This window comes from Dendropsophus ebraccatus, chromosome 3 (assembly GCF_027789765.1).
Source record: "Dendropsophus ebraccatus isolate aDenEbr1 chromosome 3, aDenEbr1.pat, whole genome shotgun sequence".
In the NCBI taxonomy this organism is placed as follows: Eukaryota; Metazoa; Chordata; class Amphibia; order Anura; family Hylidae; genus Dendropsophus; species Dendropsophus ebraccatus.
The window spans coordinates 195,160,052-195,181,790 of record NC_091456.1 but is presented as its reverse complement, the minus strand read 5'-3'; the positions used below and the strand labels follow the sequence as shown (position 1 = coordinate 195,181,790).

Genomic DNA, 21,739 nt, shown 5'->3' with positions numbered 1-21,739 from the left:
TGTGTAATGTACATGTAGCTGAGCTGTATATGTGTGTAATGTACATGTAGCTGAGCTGTATATGTGTGTAATGTACATGTAGCTGAGCTGTATGTGTGTAATGTACATGTAGCTGAGCTGTATGTGTGTAATGTACATGTAGCTGAGCTGTATATGTGTAATGTACATGTAGCTGAGCTGTATGTGTGTAATGTACATGTAGCTGAGCTGTATATGTGTAATGTACATGTAGCTGAGCTGTATATGTGTGTAATGTACATGTAGCTGAGCTGTATATGTGTAATGTACATGTAGCTGAGCTGTATATGTGTAATGTACATGTAGCTGAGCTGTATGTGTGTAATGTACATGTAGCTGAGCTGTATCTGTACACGGTAGAGCTTGGATAAAAGTATTTGAGGGGTTTGTAAATGATGCTATACTGGAGTATCAACCAACAAAACACAGTTATCACTGAACTCAAGGAGAACAGCGAAAAAAATTCCAATGAAGTACTCAATCAAGAGTCTCCACTGATGCCCCCAAAAATTTAAACATGCAAAACAAGAGTCCGTGGAGCCTCAGTTGTGAGTCTCAAAACACGGGATAGCCAGATATCTCTAGCCTGTTGCCAACGGGGTGCCTCCATGATAGGGAGAGCACCACACCACCCTGATAAATAACCCCTTAAGTCCCACTCGGTTGCGAGTATTGGAACATAGACAGGGAAACAACAGGGTGGCCCCTTTTGTCAGTGTCTAACTCAAGGTGCGAGTATTGCGATCATGACAAGGGCTTGCAAAGGCAGGCTTCCACCCACAGACAGCCGTTTCGGGGTTTTTGCCCCTCGTCAGTGTGGGGTAGGATTCTGGCTAGTTGGGGCAATGAAAAATCAACCAACAAAACACAGTAATCACTGAACTCAAGGAGAACAGCGAAAAAAATACTGGAGTATCTTAAAAAAAAAAATCTTATAACACAGCACCAGTATGGGAGGTTTTATGAGGGAACGGTCAGACTAATCTGATCGGCTTTTATGGAGAGGTCAGTTATTGACTGGACCTGGGGGGGGGGGGGGGAGGCTGTGGACGTTGTATATCTGGACTTTTCAAAGGCATTTGATGCTGTGCCGCATGATTAGTTGGTCTATAAAATGAGGATGCTGGGACTCAGGGAAAACGTATGCAAATGCAAAGGGTAAGTAGCTGGCTGAGTGATAGGAAACAGGGTGGTCATCGATGGACCATACTCTGATTGGGTCACAGTTACTAGTGGGGTACCACAGGGGTCAGTGTTGGGTCACAGTTACTAGTGGGGTACCACAGGGGTCAGTGTTGGGTCACAGTTACTAGTGGGGTACCACAGGGGTCAGTGTTGGGTCACAGTTACTAGTGGGGTACCACAGGGGTCAGTGTTGGGTCACAGTTACTAGTGGGGTACCACAGGGGTCAGTGTTGGGTCACAGTTACTAGTGGGGTACCACAGGGGTCAGTGTTGGGTCACAGTTACTAGTGGGGTACCACAGGGGTCAGTGTTGGGTCACAGTTACTAGTGGGGTACCACAGGGGTCAGTGTTGGGTCACAGTTACTAGTGGGGTACCACAGGGGTCAGTGTTGGGTCACAGTTACTAGTGGGGTACCACAGGGGTCAGTGTTGGATCCACTCCTTTTCAATATTTTTATTAATGATCTTGTAGAGGAGCTGCAGAGAAAAAAATCTCCGTTTTTGCAGATGATTCTAAACTGGGTTAAAGGACAACTCCGGCGAAATTTTTTTTTGGCTTATTTAACACATTACAAAGTTATATAACTTTGTAATGTGGTTAAATACCCGGTCTGGCCCCCTTCCCCCACTTTCCGACTCCCGACCCCCCACCTTGGAAGTTAAAGAATGTATACATTACCTATTACTGTCGTCACGGTCCTCTTCTCCCGGGCGGCATCTGGTGACGGGTGACGTCAGAGCTGGGGGGCGGTCCGGGTCTTCTTCCTCCTCGGCGTCTTCATTGAGAGTGAATGGGAGAGAAAACGCTGCTGGTGCACATGCGCACCAGCAGCCTTTTCATTGGCTGGAGCGCATCACATGGCTTCCAGCTTGCTCAGCCCTGATTGGCTCAGCTTGCTGGAAGCCATGTGATGCGCTCCAGCCAATGAAAAGGCTGCCGGTGCGCAAGCGCACCGGCAGCCTTTTCTCTCTCATGGACCCGGAAGCAAGAGACATCGCTGGACGGCGGACGCAGGTGGCGGTGAGGCGGACGTCGGGCGAATGGAGTGGCGATCGTCACCGGAGGGATGGTGAGTATGGTGTCTGTGGTTTTTTTTTGGGGGGGGGGGTCCCGCCGGAGTTGTCCTTTAAGTAATCTCTCCCCCCCCCCCTTTTTTCTGTGCTCTAGATGGGGGAGTGCCTGCCTCTACTTGGTCGTGCACTCCAACCATCCCACCCAGTTGGTGTAATTACTTTTGCCAGTATAAGATGGATCTTGAATGCCTAGAGCATGGGTCTCCAAACTGCGGCCCTCCAGCTGTTGACAAACTACATTTCCCTCATGCCTGTACAGCCAAATCCAAAGCTTTAGCTGTCCAGGCATGATGGGAATTGTAGTTTCGCAACAGCTGGAGGGCCGCAGTTTGGAGACCCATGGCCTAGAGCATAGGCGTATTTCATGCCCCGGTATGAGGTCACCTTATCGTCTTGGGGTAGTTTACACCGTTTGCAAATGGTAACCAAGAGCCTTATTGTTTTTGTGGGAATTTTTGGGGGGGGGCAGTTGGGGGGGCTGCTTTTAACTATTTTCATGTCTGTAGTGGGTCTGTATCTTGCCATTGCGGTGAGCTTTTGCATTTTTGTGTGTAAAGTAATCAATGCAGAGGAGGATAATATCATATTACAGAGGCATTTGGAGAAGCTGAAGGCTTGGGCAGACAAATGGCAAATGATCAGAGACCAAACATCCGCTAAGAACTTATAAAATAGAAACAAGCATGATATCAGGCTTACTCCACTGTGGGGGAAAAGGTTGTTTCCGAAGCTATCCCCCTCCTGGACGCTTACTCAATAATAATGACAGGATCGTGAGTCCATGAAGAGTTCATCCACTTTGACGTTTATTTCTATGGCAACGCGTTTCGTCGGGTTCGCTCCCACCTTTCTCAAGCCAAACAAGTAGTACATACAATAGTGTATTTATATTAAAAGCATATACTTACATAATGAGTGGGTGGGTACGGATCGCACGCCAGACCAGGAATGACAGAGAGCCGGAAGTGACGCTGAGAGCACCCTGCACTCCACCATCCCGGAAGTAACTAACCACAAGGCAGATCTGGCAGCTGCCCTGCGGCTCATCCGGGGGTTCCAGGCTTGTATCACAATAAGTGAATTAGTAGATCATGAAAAAACTCAATGACTGGGGACTAGAGTTTACCAGTCACTTTAGTAGTAGGGGGGTGGTATCCTTAGACCTCACTATATGTAGAGAGAGAATAACATCCAAACTGCTGCACCTTTCATAGAGGTGGATGCTACCAGCTATCTGGACTATAATAGTCGCCATCTCAACAGTTGGAAAAATAATATACCGTTTGGGCAGATGAAAAGAATAAGACAAAATTGTAGTTCAAATAAACAATAAGATGAAGAATTCTCCACTGTATGTGATGGGTATAAGGAGAAAAATTACCCACACCTATTAAAGGAGCTCGTAAAAAAGCTCTAGGATATTGTCCGGAAGCCTCTCATCCACACAGACCCCCCTCTGCAGCATCAGACACCCCCCCCCCTCTGCGGCATCAGACCCCCCCCCCCTCTGCGGCATCAGACCCCCCTCTGCGGCATCAGACCCCTCCTGCGGCATCAGACCCCCCCTCTGCGGCATCAGACCCCCCTCTGCGGCATCAGACCCCCCTCTGCGGCATCAGACCCCCCTCTGCGGCATCAGACCCCCCCCCTCTGCGGCATCAGACCCCCCCCCTCTGCGGCATCAGACCCCCTCCTGCGGCATCAGACCCCCCTCTGCGGCATCAGACCCCCCCCTCTGCGGCATCAGACCCCCCTCTGCGGCATCAGACCCCCCTCTGCGGCATCAGACCCCCCTCTGCGGCATCAGACCCCCCCCCCCCTCTGCGGCATCAGACCCCCCCCCTCTGCGGCATCAGACCCCCCTCTGCGGCATCAGACCCCTCCTGCGGCATCAGACCCCCCTCTGCGGCATCAGACCCCCCTCTGCGGCATCAGACCCCCTCTGCGGCATCAGACCCCCTGTGCCGTTCTGCCTTCAGTGCTCTTAATTGATTCATTGATACTTTCCTAACTACATTGTAAACACCCCAATTTATTGAGGTAATTGGTACTTGTACCTTTGTAGCCCAGCTGCCAATCATCATTACCAATTAGCTCAATAAATTGGTGTTTACTATGTGGTTAGGAAAGTATCAATGAATCAATTAAGAGACTGTGAGCAGTGAATGAATGGCCTGTCAGCTAAATTCGGCACAATATAAAGTATGCAATGTTCCGAGCAGGCACCCTTCTGTATGGTCTTCACCTTGTGGAGTACTACAGATCCCAGCTCTCTGATATACCATCACCAACACTGCCTCAATAACATTCGTCTACTGATTCTGCTACAATCGGCACACGATGTGCAGCAACAGAGATCCGGAGAACTATAGATCCCAGCACTTCTATATACTGCTGTGCACATAGGAGCATGCGTTATCCATATTTTTCTACGGAAATACGGATGCCAAACATGTTGCAATCCGCAAACAATCCGTAGACAATTGACGTCAATGAAAGTATCCGTAAAAAAATCTGGGTCCGCACTATGACATGTCCTTTTTTTTTTACGGATTGATTTTCATCCATTTCTGCTACTGATCGTGTGAATAGCCCAATAGACTAACTCGGATACGGAAATACGGATCCGTAAATTACGGAACGTGTGAATAAGGCCTAATACAGTAATCAGATGCAGCTGTCAAACATGACAGCTACATCCGATTACCGGATGCAGCACTTCCCTGGTGTCTAGTGGTGGAGATCGCTCTCCGGGACGTTCTCTGTTACTGTTGCCGGCCGGGGACTGCTCCAAGATGGCGCCGTCCCCGGCCAAAAGCAAACGAGTGCCGATCTCCAAGTTTTGTTATAAGTTACAAGCCCCCTCCCCTAATAAAAGTCTGAATCACCCCCCCCTTTTCCCAGATTTTAAATAAAAGTAAATAAACAAACATGTTTGCTATCGTCACGTGCGTAATCGTCCAAACTATTAATTAATCACATTCCTGATCTCGCACGGTAAACGGCGTCAGCGCAAAAAAAATCCCAAAATGCAAAATTGCGCATTTTTGGTCGCATCAAATCCAGAAAAAATGTAATATAAAGCGATCAAAAAGTCGCATATGCACAATCCAGGTACCAGTAGAAAGAACGCATCATGGCGCAAAAAATGACACCTGACACAGCCCCATAGACCAAAGGATAAAAGCGCTGTAAGCCTGGGAATGGAGCGATTTTAAGGAACATATATTTGTTAAAAATGGTTTGAATTTTTTTACAGGCCATCAGATACAATATAAGTTATACATGTTATATATCATTGTAATCGTAACGACTTGAGGAACATATATAACAAGTCAGTTTTACCCCAGGGCGAATGGCGTAAAAACACATTTCCCCCAAATAAAAGAAATGCGGGTTTTTTTTCAATTTCACCACACTTTGAATTTTTTTCTGGTTTCGCAGTGTACTTTATGCAAAAATTCAGCCGTCATTGCAGAGTACAATTAGTGATGCAAAAAATAAGGATAAGGACTCATGTGGGTCTCTAGGTGGAAAAATGCAAGTGCTATGTATGGCCTTATATACACAAGGAGGAAAAACCGAAAACGCAAAAACGAAAATGGGCCCCGTCCTTAAAGGGTTAAATGATAATTGGGGGATCTTAAAGAGACCACAATGTGTTTTCCGTTAGGACAAAACTATTAAAAACTATGCTGCCCCCCTCTTTCCGTAAAATTCAAAAACCTGGAAAAATAAGTACCACTAGACATTGGTTGTCCGAACGAGGGAGTTTTCGCCACGGGAGCCAACGTTGTAAATCCTGTGCTCATATTATGCACAATAGGAAGGAGATACATATATCAGAAGACCCTGTTTTTACCATCAAACAACAACTTACATGTAATAGCACATATGTGATATACATGCTGGAGACACATCGGGCCTACCAAAAATACATTAAGACAACGTTTTAGAATTATATTTAGAATGGGATATGTTAGCCCCATACCCACATACATCGGGTGAGTCTATTACTACTCTACTTTGTTTGGATGAGCGCTGTCTCCTGTTTCTTTATATCTCTAGTAGGAGGAAAGGTTTTCTATGAATCCCTATAGAAAACCTCTCCTGCTCTGGACAGTTCCTGTCTCGGCCAGAGGTGTCAGCAGAGAGCACTGTGTCAGACTGAAAACAAAACAACACTTCCTGCAGAACGTACAGCAGTTGATAAGTATGGGAAGGCTTGAGATTTTTTTAATAGTAAATTACAAATCTATATAACTTTCTGACACCAGTTGATTTAAAAGAAAAAGATTTTCGTTGGACAACCCCTTTAATTTGGATACATGTAAAGTCATGCATTTGGGCCGTAGAAATATTAAGTACAATTATGGCTAAATAATAAAACACTGGGTAAAGTAATCACCACAGAGGAGGATAATATCATATCACAGAGGAATTTGAAGAAGCTGGAGGCTTGGGCAGATAAAAGGCAGGTGAAGTTTAATGTGGATAATGTAAGGTTATGCACTTAGGCCGTAGTAATAATAAGTACAGTTATGTGCTAAATAATAAAACACTGGGTAACACTGCTGCTGGAAAATACCTGGGGGTATTAGGGGTGATCTGATCCCAATGTACAAATATATGAATGGACAGTACAGAGGTCTGTGTAGTGATCTCCTTACTCCTAGGTCTGTAACCATGACAGGGGGCATCCTCTACGTGGAGAGTGGATATACTTTATTATCACATATTCTAAGTCCATTGATTCCATTTCCTTCTCGGATAACAGATATTTAAAAGAAATTACAGAAATATTTTAAATTTTTCTTAGTGCTAAATATTTGCTTTTCCCCTGTGTGAGTTTTTTTGATATGTAATAAGACTTGACTTCTGAGCAAAATATTTCCCACATTCTGAACATGACAATGGCTTCTCTCCAGTGAGCATTTTTAAATGTTGGACAAAACTTGATTTGAGAGTAAAACATTTTCTACATTTATGTCATGGAAATGGTTTCTCTCCTCTGTGAGTTTTTCGATGTGATACTTGACTTGATTTATTAGTAAAACATTTTCCACATTCTGAGCATGAAAATGGCTTCTCCCCTGTGTGAGTTCGCAGATGTTCGGCAAGGTTTGATTTCCGAGTAAAACATTTCCCACATTCCGAGCAAGAAAATGGCTTCTCTCCTGTGTGAGTTCCTAGATGTTTAAGAAGACTTGATTTGTGAGGAAAACATTTCCCACATTCTGAGCAAGAAAATGGCTTCTCTCCTGTGTGAGTTCGCAGATGTTTAAGAAGACTTGATTTTTGACTAAAACATTTCCTACATTTAGAGCATGGGAATGGCTTCTCCCCTGTGTGAGTTCTTAGATGCTGAACAAGGTATAATTTCTCTAAAAAACATTTCCCACATTCAGAACATAAAAATGTCTTTTCCCCTGTGTGAATTCTTAGATGTTTACCAAGACTTGATTTCTGAGTAAAACATTTCCCACATTTTGGGCATGGAAACAGTTTCTCTCCTACATGTGTTTTTTGATGTTGAATAAGATTTGATGTACGAGCAAAACATTTTCCACATTCTGAGCATGAAAATGGTTTCTCTCCCGTATGAGTCATTTCATGTTTAGCTAGATAGGATTTGTAAATGAAAGTTTTTCCACATTCTGAACATGAAAATGGCTTCTTATTATCTTGCTTAACAGTCTGTGATGGATCAGTAGACAGGACTTGTATAACAGGATGAGATGGCAGATCTTTGCTGTGAGGGGCTGGGGGTATATCTGGAGTAATAGAAGGTTCTTCATATGTATCTTGTGTGATCTGACCATCTGCTGTAATATCTGGAGATATCTGATGTCCCTCTGATCTCCGGGGACACTCAGCTGCCAAGAAGAATCACATCTTATTATTATTATTTTTGATAACCTTGTATTCTGTAGGACACATAGGACTTTTATATTGGTTTATTTTCTTTATTTTTTTTCACATGGATCCCACACCCTAAAGGCCGAACCTCATCCCGAGGCCATGTTCCCACTAAGTGTAACACTGGCCATTCTATGACTCGGCCAGTTCTCTCCAGCCGCTATTCAATTCAATGATTTATACACAACATACGTTGTGTGAACATGGCCTGACACTGATAGCACCGGGCACTTATTCTCCAGACATTGCTTTAATATTCCATACTGTACAAGTTATGTGTCCTGTTATCTCCTATAATGGCGCCGCTGAATGGAGGAATATACAGCAGGGAAGACTGACAGGACACAGAGCTTATAATATTCCACACAGAATAGTTACAGCCGGTGACTGAGGAGAATGTGTGAGTGTTCTCTGCATTTACTGGTCACTACTCACCTGGGCGGTTACCTGTAGTGATGTCCTCCTTATACTGCTCATCACTGCCGGCATCTGTCTCTGGAGCATTAATACTGTTCACAACTGTAGGGAACACATACAGAGACTGAATTCATTCTTTCCATCCAGATAATACAGAGAGGAGGTGTGTATATAGTCCTGTCTATTACCTGCTGATGGGAGGGGCTGCTGATCCTCCAGCATCACATCCTTGTACTGATCCTTGTGTCCTTCTACATACTCCCACTCCTCCATGGAGAAATAGACCGCCACGTCCTGACACCTTATAGGAACCTGACACACACAATGATCACACAGTCATCCCCCCCACCCCTCCAGTGGTGTTACTGTATAATGTCCCAGCATTCCCAGCAGCCACAGTCTCACCTCTCCACTCAGCAGCTCCACCATCTTGTTGGTGACTTCTAGGATCTTCTCTTCCTCCATTTCCTCATGTATCAGGGGCCCCGGGATTGGGCTCAGGGTTCTTCCCCATCCTTCACCCCCAGGGGCCCCACAGCGCCCACTAGAGGACTTCTTCACTACTGTGTAATCCTGTGTATGGAGAGACACATTACTATCACTCCATCCATTCCCAGAATCCCTCACCTCCCCAGTCCTATCCATCTGTTATTCCATAGATAAGAATGATGTCATGATGACATCACTCCCAGAATCCCTCACCTCTCCAGTCCTATCCATCTGTTATTCCATAGATAAGAATGATGTCATGATGACATCACTCCCAGAATCCCTCACCTCCCCAGTCCTATCCATCTGTTATTCCATAGATAAGAATGATGTCATGATGACATCACTCCCAGAATCCCTCACCTCTCCAGTCCTATCCATCTGTTATTCCATAGATAAGAATGATGTCATGATGACATCACTCCCAGAATCCCTCACCTCTCCAGTCCTATCCATCTGTTATTCCATAGATAAGAATGATGTCATTATGACATCACTCCCAGAATCCCTCACCTCTCCAGTCCTATCCATCTGTTATTCCATAGATATGATGTCATGATGACATCACTCCCAGAATCCCTCACCTCCCCAGTCCTATCCATCTGTTATTCCATAGATAAGAATGATGTCATGATGACATCACTCCCAGAATCCCTCACCTCTCCAGTCCTATCCATCTGTTATTCCATAGATAAGAATGATGTCATGATGACATCACTCCCAGAATCCCTCACCTCTCCAGTCCTATCCATCTGTTATTCCATAGATAAGAATGAGGTCATGATGACATCACTCCCAGAATCCCTCACCTCCCCAGTAAGCAGGAAGAGTATGTGTAGGGTGAGGGTTATTATCCTCTCGGCCATCTTGTCTCTGTCTCTCTCCATCATTGATCCTGTATTTCTGTTACCTGGATGGAAAGAAGATAAAACAATGTAAAAACCACATAAATCCCATATAAAAGATACAAGTATAGAAGATATAAGAGGAAACATTAGAGGAGATATCGGTGTAGATGAGGTTTTCTCTCCCGGATGGAACATGAGCTGAATATCTTATTGTCTCAGTTTCTCTATGGATGAGGATGAAACATGCCGCATCTTCACCTGATCGCTACAACCAGTCAGTGGCAGCAGCGGTGATGACAGCACATATGGCACATGACCTCTATACACCATGATAGGCCTGTATGATCTGCACATAGATAGGGTGCATTACCCTATAAGTCAATAGAGGGCGCCAGTACCCAGTGAGTCCAGGCAAGTGCCAGGGCAGCCGACAGGTTGTGTTGACCCCTTTATTTATAAGCATATCTAATGGCTTATTGTTACATTGGCAAATATTAAAGACTACAGACAGCAGTATTATCTGACATTACTTAAACATTATTACTGGGACTAAAGGTCAGTCATGTTATTCTGGAGGGATCTGATCTGGGGATCTACCAGGAAGGGATCATGAATTCATGGTTCTTTTGTCAAATCCTGACCTCTATCATGGCATCACAAAGATCTGGATGTGATTGTGGTGTCCTACCACGGGTGTTGCTATCGGTTACACCCTTCAGAAAAGCCTGTACTTATTGTGTAAGTGGTGATGAAGGTAGTGATGAAGTTTTGCCACTAGATGTCGCTGTTATAGATGTGTGTATTCAGATGCTGCACGGCTGAAGTATATGAAGGGTTATTGTTTGTGTGTCACATGTGGGAATCTGTTCTTCTTCTCTCCTATCATCTCTCTCTTTACTTCGTCTATTTGCACTCTTCACCCACTCACAGTGCACTTTAGATACGCTGAGGAAGGAAGTCACGTGGGAGAAAGGAAGAGTAGGTCAGTCTTAGCTAGAACCCCGTATGGGTAGGAAGCAAGACAGTACACAGCTAACAACTTTCTTCTCAGTGACGCTGCACAACACTATGCAGAGTTAAACCCTTTCAAGAGAGGACAAGTCAGAGACAACCTCAACCCACACCGTGGACTAGGAGAGTCACAGAACAGGACAGTATCCACAGACAGCAGTAAGCTAGGAACTGATCCAGATAGAGCAAAGTTGCGATAAGCCTAGGAACTCTATCTTGCAGCGCGGTTGTCAGCAGGGAACCCTCAGCATTCCGCTCATCCCAGGTAACAAGGTCTGGGCCTTGTGTCACCCTTTAGGACGGGTCCCCCAAATCTAGTGGGCATTAGGTGCTGTGAAGACCCAAAGGTCAATACACAGGCACAAGTATTCTCTTTTTTTTTCAAAATATTCTTCTACCTCATCCTCCAACATCCCGGCAGAGCACAGTACTACTTGGGTTGAGACTCTCACGACATCCTCCTCTCTGCTACTCTGTTTCTTTGTATCTCTCTACACGCTACTCAGTCAGCACGACTGTACTCCTCTGTCTATTCCTGTCGCAGATCTGGTTATTGAACTATCTGGTGTATTATCTAGTGCTTTATCAAGGGAGCTATCAAGTGTAACCTCTCTTGTCAAAGTATCCAAGAGACTATTACGGGATTAGACAATCTAGACAATATATATATATATACAGCTACCGATGCGGGTCACATGTTTCTCTTGGACGCATATTCAAAGTTGTGTAACAGCGGATAACCCCTTTATGTCTAAGGGCCCTATTCCACAGTAACGATAATCAGCCCGACTCGGCCCCATTTGGCCCGATTATCGATCGGTGAAATAGAGAGAACGATCAGCCGTTGATCGCGTCATTTAGGGCCAGACCTAAAATCATCGTTCCCCCACCGCGCATCGCCACGGTTGAATAGTGGTCCATGGCGGGCGACCGACGATTTGACAAGCAGCAGCAGCATCATACATTACCTGTCCAGGCTTCTTCTCCGCGCTGTCCTCATCCCAGGGTCCCGCGCTCTCTATCTTCAGAATGGCCGGTCAGCTGACGGAGCGCTAAGCCAATCACAGGCCGGGACCGCCGCGGCCTGTGATTGGCTGAGTGTTGCCTGTCAGCTGACCGGCCATTCAGAAGATAGAGCGCGCGGGAACCGGGGATGAAGACAGCGCGGAGAAGAAGCCTGGACAGGTAATGTATGATGCTGCAAGGACATCGGTAACGATCTCCCTGCAGCCCTCGCTCAACGATCATCGGGCCGTGGAATAGGCCCAGTAAACGAGCAGCAATCTAGCAGATCAGCGCTCGTTTACATCATTGATCGGACCCTCCTCGGCCCGCGGAATAGGACCCTGAGACGTATACACGGCGACTCCATCACACATACAAGTGACTAGTGTCACCGCAAGCCACAGACTGTAGGACGCAGCGCAATTCACTATGACTGATGGAGTCGCCATGTAGCCGGAGCCGTAACAGCATTGTATCTGGAAAGGGTTAATAATCCTAATGTGTACATACCTCCACATATATATATATATATATACTGTACCTACACACCGATTATATATATATATATTACACCTCCACCTGCAGCCGTGTGCTTCCAGGACCTGCCATGATGTCACAGTCATGTGATCAGTCACATGGAGAAGGAGGAGGAGTCACATGATCAGGGGCTGCTGCTCAGTGTATGCAGGACTCTACTGTGCTGGATGAGCTGAAGTGATGTGTATGCAGCAGAGCTGTGTGTGTGTGATGTGTGTGGAGCAGAGCTGTGTATGTGTGTGTTATATATGCCTGCAGCAGAGCCCTGTGTGTAATGTACATGTAGCTGAGCTGTATATGTGTAATGTACATGTAGCTGAGCTGTATATATGTAATGTACATGTAGCTGAGCTGTATATGTGTAATGTACATGTAGCTGAGCTGTATATGTGTAATGTACATGTAGCTGAGCTGTATATGTGTAATGTACATGTAGCTGAGCTGTATGTGTATAATGTACATGTAGATGAGCGGTATATATGTGTAATGTACATGTAGCTGAGCTGTATATGTGTGTAATGTACATGTAGCTGAGCTGTATATGTGTGTAATGTACATGTAGCTGAGCTGTATATGTGTAATGTACATGTAGCTGAGCTGTATATGTGTGTAATGTACATGTAGCTGAGCTGTATATATGTAATGTACATGTAGCTGAGCTGTATATGTGTAATGTACATGTAGCTGAGCTGTATATGTGTAATGTACATGTAGCTGAGCTGTATATGTGTAATGTACATGTAGCTGAGCTGTATGTGTGTGTAATGTACATGTAGCTGAGCTGTATGTGTGTGTAATGTACATGTAGCTGAGCTGTATGTGTGTAATGTACATGTAGCTGAGCTGTATATGTGTAATGTACATGTAGCTGAGCTGTATATGTGTAATGTACATGTAGCTGAGCTGTATATGTGTAATGTACATGCAGCTGAGCTGTATATATGTAATGTACATGCAGCTGAGCTGTATATGTGTAATGTACATGTAGCTGAGCTGTATATGTGTAATGTACATGTAGCTGAGCTGTATATATGTAATGTACATGTAGCTGAGCTGTATATGTGTAATGTACATGTAGCTGAGCTGTATATGTGTAATGTACATGTAGCTGAGCTGTATATGTGTAATGTACATGTAGCTGAGCTGTATATATGTAATGTACATGTAGCTGAGCTGTATATATGTGTGTAATGTACATGTAGCTGAGCTGTATATGTGTAATGTACATGTAACTGAGCTGTATATATGTAATGTACATGTAGCTGAGCTGTATATGTGTGTAATGTACATGTAGCTGAGCTGTATATGTGTAATGTACATGTAGCTGAGCTGTATATGTGTGTAATGTACATGTAGCTGAGCTGTATATGTGTAATGTACATGTAGCCGAGCTGTATGTGTGTAATGTACATGTAGCTGATTGTATCCTGATATAACAGAGGATACATCAGATAGTTTCTAATGGTGCGTTTACACAGAGAGATTTATCTGACAGATTTTTGAAGCCAAAGCCAGGAACAGCCTATAAACAGGGTACAGGTCATAAAGGAAAGACTGAGATTCCCTGTCTTTTCAAGTCCATTCCTGGCTTTCGTTCCAAAATTGGTCAGATAAATCTGTCTGTGTAAATGCACCATTATGCTGGGTTTACACAGAACGATTATTGTGCGAATTTGCACGATAACGATCGAATTCGAACGATAATCGTACGTGTAAACGCAGCGAACGACGAGCGAGAAATCGTTCATTTTGATCTTTTAACTTGTTCTTAAATCGTCGTTCGCAAAAAATTTGCCGATTGTTCCGTGTAAACAGTCGTTCACTGATTTTACCTATGTGCAAAATAGGCTTAAGCGTTCGCAAAACGATCAGAAAACGAATTTTCTGTACGATATATGGTTCCATCTAAACGCTGATCGTTATAAAAGAAAAATCGGTACTTAGAAATCGTTAATCGTACGATTGGGCGAATTATCGGTCCGTGTAAACCCAGCATTAGTCATTAGAACAATCATCCAGGATCTCTCATGATGCAGCAGCTTTCTCTGTTGTTCTCCTCTGTCTTCTCTATACTAATGAAGCTGATGCATCTGTTGTTGGACGTCGCACGTTACAGGTGCCGGTAACAGTGAGAACGTCTTCTGCTTTTTTTGTGTGTGAATTATCACTTGTGCAAAATCTGAGACAGGAGTCAATTATACACCACAGACCACAACCATCTCTCCTCAAATTCTCATCCTCCTCCTGACACCGGCCCTCACACACAGAAACCTACACAACATATACAGCATTGTCTACTATCCAAACACTCCCACAACACCCTAACGACCACGCCGAACAGTCCGCCATAGATGACAGTAACCCTGCCACACTTTAAAGGGCTTATCCAGCGGTCCAAAAACATGGCCACTTTTCCCCCTACTGTTGTCTCCAGTTCAGATGCGGTTTGCAATTAAGCTCCATTTACTTCAATGGAACTGAGCTTCAAAACCCCACCCAAACTGGAGACAACAGTAGGGGGAAAGTGGCCATGTTTTTGTAGCGCTGGATAACCCCTTTAAAGGTAGCTTTACACGTACCGGATCTGCAGCGGATTTCACGCAGCAAGTTTGCAGCGAAATCCACTGCGGATTCTGCTCGGCGCCGCGGCTGTGTGAGGGTCCCGGCTCCCCTCAGCCAATCACTGCTGCCGTGCACTGATTGGCTAATGAGGAGCGAGGGGAGCATCACACACAGCCGCGGCGCCAAGCAGGTAATGTATGCTCGGGGCTGCGGGCGGTTAAAGGGGCTGGGTCCCATACAGGCAGCGAATCCGCTGCATGTATGGGACCCATTCAGCTTCACAGTACAGAATCCGCAGCGGATTTCGCTGCAAACTCGCTGCGTGAAATCCGCTGCGGATCCGGTACGTATGAAGTCACCCATCTTTTGTCTCGTTTAGGTGCGGTGCCACGGTCCGTTTTTTTGCTGCAGTTCGCCCCCAGTGGGAGGGAATTCCCTCCCCTGTATGACGCAGCTCCATTACAATCAATGGAGCCACGTTATAGAGGGGCGGGGGATTCCGCCCACTGGGGGCGGGCCGTCCCGCCTCCTGTGCTTCACCCCGGCCCGGTACCTGTGGATAGAACAGCGCTGTACATGGGAATCGGGTCGCGGTTCAAAAAACTGACCGCGTCACCGGCCTCCCCGTGACAGCGCCATTCTATCCCTGGGTCAGATAAAAGTGACTGTACCACCAGGCCCAGGCTGAAGCACTGGAGGCGGCCGACCCACCCTTAGTGGGAAGAAACTCCAGCCCCTCCATGACGTGACTCCATTAGAATCAATGGAACCCTATAATAGAGGGGCTGGGGTTTCCTCCCACTAAGGGTGGGTCGGCCGCCTCCAGTGCTTCAGCCTGGGCCTGGTGGTAGTCAGTATAAAGAGGATGTACCTGATGGTACATCCTCTTTAAGCTCCATTCACTTCCATGGAACTGAGCAGCAAACCCCCGCCCAAGCTGGAGACAAGAGTGGGGCTGTCTCTGTAAGAAAGTGGCCATGTTTTTGTAGCGCTGGATAACCCCTTTAAACACAACATGCAGATACCGATCACTGACCTCTGTGCTGGGGACCCGGCCTCCTAATTCGAAGAGCAGGGTAGATGCCATTTCCTCTCCCTCTAGTAACTTATTCCCTCACACCTTCCCCAGGCTCCACCTCTCTAGTGACCCTTTTCCCTCACACCTTCTCCAGGCTCCACCTCTCTAGTGACCCTATTCCCTCACACCTTCCCCAGGCTCCACCTCTCTAGTGACCCTTTTCCCTCACACCTTCCCCAGGCTCCACCTCTCTAGTGACCCTTTTCCCTCACACCTTCCCCAGGCTCCACCTCTCTAGTGACCCTTTTCCCTCACACCTTCTCCAGGCTCCACCTCTCTAGTGACCCTATTCCCTCACACCTTCTCCAGGCTCCACCTCTCTAGTGACCCTATTCCCTCACACCTCTCCTCTCCCTCAGTATCCGTCCTCAGCTGAATCAGAGAAACCTATTGTCGCTCTGATTTATTTTCCTCTTGACTATTGTAACTACTGATCGGCCTGCTCTTCTCTAAGCTCTCCCCTTTCCAGTTTATCCTGAATGCAGGTGTTTCCTCTCCAGCCACTATTTAGATAGTGATCCCTAATGCTGTGTTTACACGGAATGATTATCATGCGAATGTTCGCAATAACAATCGCATTTGAGCTATAATTGTTCCGTGTAAACAAGGCGAACGATCAAGAGACGAGCGAGAAATTGTTCATTTTGGTCTTTTAACATGTTCTCAAATCATCGTTTGCTAAAAATTCGCAGATCGCTTTGTGTAAACAGTCTTTCAAAGTCCTTCCCTATGTGTGAGATGGGCTTAAGCGATCTTAAAAACGATCGCAATAACGATTTTTCTCCGTCTAAACACTGATTGTTATAAATAACAAATTGTTGCTTCAAAATCGTTTAACGATCGATTGGGCGAATTATTGCTCCATGTAAATGCAGCGTAATGGGGACAGGCACCAAACTTGACAAACTATGTAAAGTGCAGCGGAATCAGTTGGTTCTATACAAATAAAAGCATTATTATTATGATGATGATGATGATGGGTCCTCTGCTGAGTCAGGTTGTCTGGTCTCATCCATATTCATAGACACCCGAATAGCTTTTATGACTTGGTCTGTATCAGCAGCGGGAATAAGGTCTTACTAGAAGTACTTTTGCCCCTTGTCATGTGATGAAGAAAGTGTATAGACTTCTCCTTTAAGGTCACCCCCAATCTCTTACCTCAGATTCTGTTTGACCTCCCGACGGACCTGGGGCTTCACTAGGAGGCAGCAAGTTAAACTCTTTTAAGGATTGTTCCAATTCATCTCTAACAATCTGTTTACTGCGATTCGCCAGTCCAATAGACTGGAGGCCTTATTACACGAAACAATTATTAGCGATCAGCTCCCTGCGCCCCCCCCCCCCCCCCAATTGCTGCCGGTGTGTGCTATTCCACCCCACCGCAGCGAGCAGCGATCACCTGGGCAGCCCATAGAGGATAATGGCGGTCTGCTGCCGCAGCTCCTATTTCCCTGGGTGACGGCAGGGAGTGATCGCTGCGATCATAGTCGTTTATCTTTCAACATGTTAAAAGACAAACAGCAACGATCAGCCGACATAGTTATTGTCAGCTGATCGTTGCCTTCTATTACACGGGCGAATAATGAATACGGCCGATAATCGTTCTGTGTAAGGGCGCCTTCACCCATAACGGATCCGTAGCAGATTTCTCCGATCCCTGCCCAGTACACTCTATGGGCAGACAAACGCGCAGTGGTATGGATATCCTGCTGTATGTCAGCAGCCCACCCCATTAACCCTCCCCAACCTCCACCCCCCCCAATGTACCCTAATACAGAGTTTGGTGAGTAGCTCCCCTATCCTGTGCACTATTAGTAACGTACCCTAATACAGAGTTTGGTGAGTAGCTCCCCTATCCTGTGCACTATTAGTAACGTACCCTAATACAGATTTTGGTGAGTAGCTTCCATATCCTGTGCACTATTGGTAACATACCCTAATACAGAGTTTGGTGAGTAGCTCCCCTATCCTGTGCACTATTAGTAACGTACCCTAATACAGAGTTTGGTGAGTAGCTCCCCTATCCTGTGCACTATTGTTAACGTACCCTAATACAGAGTTTGGTGAGTAGCTCCCCTATCCTGTGCACTATTAGTAACGTACCCTAATACAGAGTTTGGTGAGTAGCTTCCCTATCCTGTGCACTATTTGTAACGTACCCTAATACAGAGTTTGGTGAGTAGCTCCCCTATCCTGTGCACTATTAGTAACGTACCCTAATACAGAGTTTGGTGAGTAGCTCCCCTATCCTGTGCACTATTAGTAATGTACCCTAATACAGAGTTTGGTGAGTAGCTCCCCTATCCTGTGCACTATTAGTAACGTACCCTATCATGGGTGAGGTAACTTTCCCAGGCTACTTTCTCCCCATTATAAGACCATATCGGATTGATACCATCTGTCTCCCAAGCATTATTCCATTATTATTAGCACATGGATAGAGGTAACTTACAGTTCTCCTCAGTATATGGCTGTGCTATTAGCATATAGATGGGAAAAATAGGAGTTTTCCCAGTTTCCCAGACATTGATCCTATTGGAAAACTAGGATAATGAACCTCATGAAATGGCCATTTGCTCTTTGTATAAGTAATCTAAGGACAGAGGCTCCCCGGAGTGACACTGAGAACAAAGAGGTGTGAAACCAAATGTCTGAAACAAAGGTGACTTGCTGTGAAAACCGAAGCAGAAAAGCTGGACTGACAAAAAATATATAGCCTTTGATGGTTCGAGCCATTTCAATTCTGACAGCAACTTTTGAACAGTATAAATACCTCTCAGTGGTGACCCGGCGGCTTCGCGGAAAGATGATACATTGTAGAGACAGCCCGGAACCTCTGCTTCACCACAGATGCCTTCAGCAATCAAGCGCCTAGATCATCAATCAATGCAGTACATAGTTACTGCATTTATCTCTATGAGCAATCATGGTATTCCTCATAAAAGTCCCCTAGGGGAACTACAAAAGTGTAATATAGTTACATCGCATCTAAGAAAATTTTGAATAAAAACGAATCAAAAAGTCACATATTTGCAAGTGTGGAACCCATAAAAAGTACAGATTATAGCCCAAAAAATGAGGCCACACACATAGACCAAAAAAAAATCATTAGAATAGAGCAATTGAAGAACATTTATTTATTTTTTTTAAGTTGTAATTTTTTAAAAGCAGTAAAATAAAATAAGTTATATAAATTAGGTATCGTCATAATCGTATTGAGTTGAGGAATATAGATAACATGTCAGTTTTATCACACAGCAAACGCTACAAAAACAAAATTCACCCAAAATTTGATAGCTTTTTTTTTTTTGCATCTCACACAAGATTTTTTTTCCCCCCCAGTTTAACAAAATATTTTCTGGAAAAATGAAGAGCGCCATTGCAAAGTACAACTGGTGTCACTAAAAAAAAAATAAAAAGACCTCACGTGGGTCTGTAGATGTAAAAATGGAGGCCTTATGGGCTTTTAAACACCAAGAGGATGAAACGAAAGTGCAAAACTTAAAAATGGCCCCCCTTATTAAAGGGTTAAATTATTATTTATTTATGAGTGGAGCCCCCCCCCCCCCCCCAGATAACATTGCCAGGGTGAAAAGATCCATTGATTTTTGCCCCCTCTCAGCCTAATACGGCCATCTTGTTACCCCCCCATGGCTTTCACTACTAACCACTAGAGATGAGGGAACCTGGAGCATGCTCGAGTCCATCCGAACCCGAACGATCGGCATTTGATTAGCGGTGGCTGCTGAACTTGGATAAAGCCCTAAGGCTATGGGGAAATCATGGATATAGTCATTGGCTGTATCCATGTTTTCCAGACAACCTTAGAGCTTTATCCAAGATCAGCAGCCCCAGCTAATCAAATGCCAAACGTTCGGGTCGACTCAAACCCGAACCCGGTTTGCTCATCTCTACTACCCACATATGAGTAAGAAAAAGGAACACAGAGGGTTAAAAAAAATCCTCATTGAAATAACCCGTTTACAAACCAACAAAAAAACTTTTTCAACATAGTCACAGTCGTTTTTTTTTTTTTTTTTTTTTCAAATGTAAAATGAATACAGCCATATGGCCTGCGGCTGGTTGGGTGTGCTGCAGGCTCTTAGGCCCCGTTCACACTACGGAATCGGTGTGTCAATTCTTTGAGGGGAGAAGCGCGGAGACGTACGCGCTCTCCCATTGTAACTGATACAAGGCAGGAGTCGGCAACGAAGAGTTCTGTTCGGAATCTCGGCGACAATTCCATAGTGTGAACGGGGCCTCACACTCATGAAATCCTTAGCCGATATATATTCATATGCAGGGTTCCTATGGGTTACCATGGCAGCCAGGTACATAAAAATGGACATAAATGATGTGTTTATTAACAATTGGTAACTAGAGAAGAGCGTGACTTGAGCATTCAAATACCTGTGCCTGAAGAAGTTGGATGCGGCCCCGGGCAGACATTGATCCGGCCTGTGACTGGCACTGTCTCACCGACTGCTGCTTTCCTGCATTATTGATTATTTCCCATTTGGACAGCAGATATTTGGACAGATTTCAGACATTGTTTAGTGCCACATTCTCCCCGGTGTCTTTTTTGATGTCTACCAAGATCCGATTTGTGAATAAAACATTTCCCACATTCTGAACATAAAAACGGCTTCTCCCCTGTGTGAATTTTTTGATGTTTAACAAGATATGATTTCTGAGTAAAACATTTCCCACAATCGGGGCATGGATACGCCTTATCTCTTGTGTGAGTTCCTTGATGTTCAATAAGATGCGATTTTACAGTAAAACATTTCCCACATTCTAGGCATGAAAATGGCTTCTCCCCTGTGTGAATTCTCAGATGTTTAACAAGAGTTGCTTTCTGAGTGAAACATTTCTTACAGTGTGGACATGAAAACGGCTTCTCCCCTGTGTGAGTCTTTTGGTGTTCAGCAAGATAAAATTTCCTGGTAAAACATTTCCCACATTCCAGACATGAAAATGGCTTCTCCCCTGAGTGAGTTTTTTCATGTATAACAAGATTTGCTTTCACAGTAAAACATTTTTCACACTGTGAACAGGAAAATGGCTTCTCCCCTGTTTGGATTCGTTGATGTTCAACAAGATCTGATTTCTGTGTAAAATATTTGCTAAATTCTTGGGATAAAAATGGATTTTCTTGCACATGAATTTTTTGATGATGGTTAAGTTGTGATTGGAACATAAAACATTTCCCACATTCTGAACATAAAAAAGGCTTCTTATTTTTCCTAACAGTCTGTAATGGATCAGTAAATAGTGCTGGTATATAAGGATGAGATGCCGGATCTTTGCTGTGAGGGGCTGGGGGTATATCTGGGGTAATAGAAGGTTCTTCATATGTATCTTGTGTGATCTGACCATCTGCTGTAATATCTGGAGATATCTGATGTCCCTCTGATCTCCGGGTACACTCAGCTGCCAAGGAATAATACAGAATAGATTTTATTGTTGTTTTCTATATTGTATAGTGCGTTTTCTTGCCTCGCATCCTGAAGTGCAGCTATAGGTGTAATATCAGACGGACAACAGGATTTAATATCATGAAAAAATTGCCCATATTAATCAATTGTCTTGGGC

General features: G+C 44.8%; 3 protein-coding genes across 3 annotated transcripts in view; 1 reads left to right on the top strand and 2 right to left on the bottom strand.

Annotated features, from left to right (window-relative positions):
* The window catches only part of LOC138786801 (oocyte zinc finger protein XlCOF22-like), a 348,549-nt gene extending 339,849 nt beyond the window's left edge, over nt 1-8,700 (bottom strand). The window contains exon 1 of the mRNA XM_069963862.1: nt 8,633-8,700. The gene's annotated coding sequence lies outside the window, so the exon portion shown is untranslated. The remainder of the gene's footprint in view (nt 1-8,632) is intronic.
* LOC138786760 (zinc finger protein 84-like) overlaps nt 1-21,739 on the top strand; it is a 790,489-nt gene that overhangs the window by 713,840 nt on the left and 54,910 nt on the right. The gene's annotated exons all lie outside the window — the stretch shown is intronic.
* Nucleotides 20,543-21,739, bottom strand: part of LOC138787615 (zinc finger protein 420-like) — a 42,431-nt gene continuing 41,234 nt past the window's right edge. The window contains exon 6 of the mRNA XM_069964956.1: nt 20,543-21,577. Coding sequence (XP_069821057.1) covers nt 20,643-21,577 — 935 coding nt within the window. The 3' untranslated portion in view covers nt 20,543-20,642. The remainder of the gene's footprint in view (nt 21,578-21,739) is intronic.